The sequence below is a fragment of the Zingiber officinale genome, chromosome 6A (genome assembly GCF_018446385.1).
Source record: "Zingiber officinale cultivar Zhangliang chromosome 6A, Zo_v1.1, whole genome shotgun sequence".
Classification (NCBI taxonomy): domain Eukaryota; kingdom Viridiplantae; phylum Streptophyta; class Magnoliopsida; order Zingiberales; family Zingiberaceae; genus Zingiber; species Zingiber officinale.
This window is the reverse complement of record NC_055997.1, coordinates 102,017,225-102,023,694: the sequence shown is the minus strand read 5'-3', so window position 1 is coordinate 102,023,694 and position 6,470 is coordinate 102,017,225. Positions and strand designations below refer to the sequence as shown.

General features: G+C 44.1%; 1 protein-coding gene across 1 annotated transcript; it reads right to left on the bottom strand.

Annotated features, from left to right (window-relative positions):
- Positions 1 to 209: 209 nt before the first annotated feature.
- On the bottom strand, positions 210 to 1,457 carry LOC121994253. Its single transcript, XM_042548349.1, has one exon. The coding sequence runs from the start codon at positions 1,310 to 1,312 to the stop codon at positions 437 to 439; it is 876 nt and encodes a 291-aa protein (XP_042404283.1). The 5' UTR covers positions 1,313 to 1,457; the 3' UTR covers positions 210 to 436.
- Positions 1,458 to 6,470: the final 5,013 nt, after the last annotated feature.

Genomic DNA, 6,470 nt, shown 5'->3' with positions numbered 1-6,470 from the left:
TTTTTTAAATATAGATTTTTTGATAAAATAAAAATGGTCTGAATATTTGTATTTTTTTATAAGAAAAATGATTTCAACCTTGACCACATGACTCAAGGTTCAGCTTTTCGTCCAATGATTTTTTTTTTGTTCTTTTCCAAAACCATAATTAAAGTAAGTGCAATTTTGGTAGAGGACTAAATGAGAAATTATCTAAAATAAAAAATAAATGCACTGTCTGTCGCTCACATATTATATTGCACCGAAACTCTGCATTATCCGTAAAATTACACCTCCACAGCTAATTGTAAGCCAGAATAATTTACATTTTTATATTTATTTTCCAAAAGGGACACGCAGAATAAAAAACACAAATTATCAACTTTTAAAATTTTAAATGAAAAATCTTACATCGGCAACAACTGCGGAATATTCTCGCTCCGGCGCGCCGGACAGCTCAAAGGCTCCTCTGCCTCTCCTCCCCCCGATCCGACGTCGAATTCCCAGATTGTTCCAGATTTCCACCCGCCGGCGATCTGAACTCGGCGTAGGCCTGCTTCACCGGAGACCCCAGAGCGTGGTCCGCCGTGAACTCCGTCCACCCCTGCCTCATTCCCCTGTTGAGCCGCGCCACGAACCCAAGCTCCCGCTCCTCGCAGTAGCGCACGAATTCCGCCGACCAACACCAACACCTCCCAGACTCACCGCACGTGCTGTTGGGGCTCGGTAAGAAGCCGGCCTCCGCTGCGAGGTAGTCCGCCATGGCCTCCATCAGAGACCCTGGCGCGCCGCCCTCGTCCCATAGCCAGAGCCTCGCGACCGAGCGGTGCACCGCGGCGGACACGGCGGCGTCGGCATCGGCCGCCGACATGACGGCCAGGCTGAGGAGCACGACGTATTCGCCGGAAGCGGCGCCAGGGCGCACCGAGGCCATCGAGGTGAGGTCGACGCTGGCGAGTTGCATGGCGATGCGGTCGACCGGCTTGCGAGGGAATCGGTCGTCCGGGTAAAGAGCTTTCTCGGCGAAGCGACTGGCGCGGTGGAGGATGCGGTGGGCGCGGCCGTTGGATACGAAGAGGAGGTCAAAGCGGCGTGCGGCGGCGGATGAGGGAGCCGCGGAGGAGATCACGGAGATGCCGACGCCCTTGGAGGCCTCGTAGTTGGCCCAAAGGGAGAGGACGACGAGGGTGATGGTGGCCGTAAGGCGGGTGAGGATGATGGCGAGAGTGGGGGTGGAGGCGGAGAAGGAAGAGGAAAAGGAGGAGGAGGAGGAAGAGGAAGACGAAGATGTGGTGGAGATGAGTGGCTCTTCCTGATCATTGGACGTTGACATGTTTAGAAAAGAAAGGAAGAGAGTTTGTTCCCAAAATTTTCTCCTTAAGATCGAGCTTCTGCTTTAATGATGACTGTGCGATTATAATGAGAAAGATATTGTATTATCTAAAGAAAATAAATGCAATGCATCTAGGCAAAGACAGTGGCAGCTGCACTTGTGAATATAATGACCTGGCAATAATGCAGGGCTTACAACCAACGTTACATGGTTATGAATCAGCAAGATTAAATTAAAACCCTAGAGATAGTGCAATAGCCAAGTTGGTCACTGATTAGATGGGACCCTCGAAATTAGATTGGATGTCAAAAAAGTCAACTGGTATGATGATCAAATTTAAAAAAGGGTTAACTCTCAGATCGTATCGATGTTATACTAAAATAAATCTAATATCACTACTGGCTGCTCTGGCCGATCAGACCAAAGGGTCGATCAGATAAGCTAGGCATATCACTTGGCTGAACTGAACTCTATATTCAAGTATAACGGTCGAGTGCAAGATGAACCCTCGACATAAAGTCTGACCAGACATAATGTTCGAGTAGATGTCGAATCCCCAACATAAACTTGGTCGGCTCAAAGGCCAATCAGACCTTAGAGGCTCAGCTCATTGTTTTTCCAAATACAAGGCTCTCAACTTATATCCTACTCGACCCTAGAGCCGGTTGAACGTACGGGACACAACTCCCCACTTCTCATAAGCATAACTTTCAGCTTATATCTACTCGGCCCTAGCGCCGATCAAACATCTGAGGCCCAGTTCTTCATATGAGTATGACTCCTAGTCTATAGTCGGTCGACCTAATAGGGTCAGTCGGACTTTCTCTAAGAGACAATATTGTTAGGGAGTCGTAATAATCTATCAGGGAATATGTTATTACTCTAATATATACATGCAATGGAGCCTTCCTCTACATATAGGAAGGCTATTGTACATATTCCACCACCCGACATACTTTGATATCAGACATTTCCTGTTGCCGCATTAACGTGGAGGTTATGAGAGGCGGTATAAAAAGATGTCCTCTTTGTTGGCCATGTACGTGAGGTCTCCCTACAACAGTTCATCAGTTGTTACTATTGTTCATCTTCTTCTCTATTTCGCTCAACTACTGTTCTGACTTCAGCGTCAGAATGCCTACGTCAGAGACCCCCTCCTTCGTTCTTGCTCTAACGCTCTCCTTTGCTCTCTTTATGGTGTGCTCAGGAAGAAGTGTTAGGTGTCATCTCTTCTCTATTGCAGAGTCTTCTCCCAGTCAACAATGGAGCCATCTGCCTAGTGCACTATCTTCACCGCTTTTAGACAGGATAAAATTTGACATCGTCTCTGAGAACTTCGCCTAAATTTGAAACACAGAGATGAAAGAAGTTAGATGACTCACCACAGTCACCTTATCACAAGAAAACTTAGAGCTGCTAATAGCGAGCTGAGCGTAAAAATTAGTGCAACAACAACAAGCAGCGCCCGAGGGTCATTTGTCGCACGACCCAGCTACATTAATAACGGACCCTCACACCAAGCGAGGGACCCTAGTGGAAGCCCCGACTGGGTTCTAACAAATTCCTCCTCCTTCGATGGGCTTCATCCAAGTGCCCGCGTAATTGATAGCTTGCCACCCGTGCCATTCTCCCCGGTCGTGTATCACAAGGCGTTGCTCTTCACACCGTTCGATGATATGGGACGGATGGAAAGGCCCTAAGTATCATCTTCTGGAGGCGTGTTCGCTCGGGATCTTCAAAACAAGGAAGCCCTAATGGCAGGTATTTCCCCTGAGCAAATAAGTGTGTCATTCTCCTAAGAAATTTTGGAGGACAGACTACTGAGCCACTTCCACCCTTTGACGATCGAAGAATACGGATGAGCGACTGACCCAGAAGATCATCTGTTGGTGTAGGTTGCACTAATGATCAAACTCATATTTTGATGTATGACAAAGGTTAAAGTTAGATTATATTGTGATGTAATCCTTTTACCAAGTAAGCAGGATATGAACTTAATAGGTCTAGAGGACTGAAACACTAAGCTAAAGTCCAACTAGGTTGATAGATGCCACGAAGTCCATATTGATTGAGATCTGGCAAGAGAAAGTCCAGTTGGATTGATAACTGGTTGAAGTTCAGATTGGTTAAGATTTGACAAGAAGTCCTGGTGGGTCAAGAGACCTGCCATTAAAAAAGTCTGTGATTTGTAAGTGGAGGTAAGCAATTGAAGGAGAGATCCAGTGAGAACGAGTTTCTAATTGAGAAAACAGTAGGCGTCGGTCAGATCTAGGGTTTCAATAAAACTCAAAGTCACGACCAGATGTCGGGAGATTGTCAAATATTACTACTTTTCTTTCCATGTTATTTCTTGTTGTACTAATCTTGTGATACTGGAATCAAAAAACTGGAAAAAGAGGGATCCATGTGCCTGGAGGTCTGGGCACTCAGAGTTAGTCCAAGTGCCTGGGAAGGGACCAAACCATGCAGGCAACCGGCTGAGGTAGTAAACTCTGATATGCCGGTACACATCAGGGTCCGGGGACCTAGAGAAGGATAAATTTTCAAAGATAGAGTTTCATCGAGGAGCCATTACATCAGCACTCCAGGCACTCGAGGGTGGTTCAGGTGCCTAGAGATGGCCTATAAAAAAGATTTCAACCAGCATCTCTAGAATATTAGTCGCTCTGACTTTTGGACTTGCGCGCTGCTCCAAGAAGACTCCGACAATGAAAGGCTAGTCCAACAACCGATACTAAAGCTTACACTTTACTTGTTGTCGGTACATTTTAGTTTATTACATTGTACTTAAATTATTATAATCTTTTCAAGTTTATAGTGATTGTCTAACGAAAGTACTCAACGAGTATGACCCTTAGAGTAGAAGTCATAGAAGGCTCCGAACTAAGTAAAAAAAATACTTGTGTTAACACTTTCTCTTTCTACTTTTTCTTTTCTGCTGCGTTTGTTTTAACTCATGATTTTAGAAAAAGTGACGAACACTATTCACCCCCATCTTCTAGCATCTTTTCGATCCTACATCATCAAAAGCAATCATCCTTCATCAATGCACAAATGATATTAAGTGTCGAATGTTCCTTACCACTATTTCCAGCTTGGCATAAAGATATGGTTCTCCTGGCTCCCAACTGAGTCCATTTGATGCTTCAAAAATTTTTACAAAGCCTTCCCGCACCACTTTATCAGCAGCAGGAGATATCAAAAGACCAACCTGAGTTTGTTTGTGCTCAATCAAGGGGCCAAAGAATCTTTACAAACATACATCAAGAGATTCAATCAAGTGGCACTAAATGTTCTATCCGCCACTTCCAAAATATTAATAAGCGCTTTATCCCATGGCCGAGAATTTTTTGAGCCCTCGTCAAAAAGCTCTCAAAGGACTTCGACGACCTATTGGGAAAAGCGGTCAAATACATTAATGTAGAGGAAGCCCAAACCGTCTAGAAGGAGGTGACTATCTCAGCTCCAATCAACCAAGCCTATCGGAAACAACTGGCACCTCTAGAATGCCCTAAAGATTCCTACCTGAATCTTCCACCAGTCTAGAAAGAAAGGGCAGTGCGGGAAGTGGATCAGTCACTACCTGAAAGGCATAGACATTTTTGTCACTACAACAATCTTCTCATCATGCTACCAGCGAGTGTCGTCAGTATACCAAGAGGCTTCATTGAACGGTTGAGTCAAGAGAAGTGAATAAAGGATCATCCTCGCCCTAATCTTGAAGATCTTATTCAAGAACATATATAGTAGGACGAGCATGACAAACACTCAAACTAAAGAGCCAATTGGCAAATTCAAGGATCAAAACATCCTAGCAGCATCTTCACATGAAGTCTGATTGGCATCCCCAAACAAACGTCAATCGACAGTAATCAAAATGGACCACATCCAATTGCCAAGGCAAATCCGATCGACAAAGTCAAAATAGGCATCCGATCGGAAAGCACAAAGGACCAAATTTCAAGATGATCGACAATAGTAAAATAGCTCCAGTTGTAGGAATGCCTCGACCGATAGCTCTGCCATACCAATTGGCTCATCCATCCCCGCTCAGTGGTTTGAGATTATCGACTCAAGCCATCTTAAGATAAGTATGAACTAGAATTTTAAAATTAAAATTATAAAATATCTCTTTATCAAATATGAAGTTTAGACTAGACAGGTATTCAGGTCATACACTGTGTCTACAGAACTCCAAAGCATCCGGGTCATACACCGTGCCTACAACATCAAGTCCCAGATTCTCGTGTTGACCGACCAAGTTATAAGCGAGTATGATCTTACGCCCATGTTCTAAGACATTCAGGTCATACACTGTGCTTCCACTCTCCAAAGCATTCGAGTCATACATAGTGTCTACAGACTCTTGTGCTGCTTGACGGAGTTATAAGCGAGCATTCCCTCATGCCTATCCTAGTCTCTTATGTCGATCAACCAAGTTATAAGCGAGCATGCTCTCGCTTCCATGTTCCCAGACATTTAGGTCATACATTATGCCTCGACTTTTCAAAGCATTCGGGTCATATACTGTGCCTCTAGACTCTCGTGCCGCCTGACCAAGTTATAAGCAAGTCTGCTCTTGCACATATTCCAGACTCTTGTGTCGATCGACCGAGTTATAAGTGAACATGTTCTCGCGTCTAAGGGTGTTAATTTAGGTGGGTCGGGTCAAGTTTGGGTCGGGTTGATTTTTTTTTTTAAAAAAAAAATACCTAATCTGAACCCGGCTTGAATCTAAATTTAATCCGAAACACCTAAACCCGAACCCAAACCTGACCAACCCAAACCCGACCCGAATAACTCAAAAATCCGATTCAAAATAACTTTTTTTTTTTTACTATTTTCCTATAATTCTTTACCTTTGTCTCAATACTCCATCATTATTATACTAATATTAATATTAATATACATAAAAGCATCTTAATTTTCAAAATAAAATTTGATTTAACCCTACGCATTCACTATACCCTATATTTCGAACAACCTAAGTCAACCCGCGTCAACCCGAACCTAACTCGACCAAACCCAAAAATTTTCATCCCAAAAATATTCCAACCCGAATCTGACCGAAACCTGAAAATGCCCAACCCGAACCTACTTTGCTTTGGGTTGACTCGGGTTGGGTTGTCGGGTCAGCTTCATTTTTGACACCCCTACA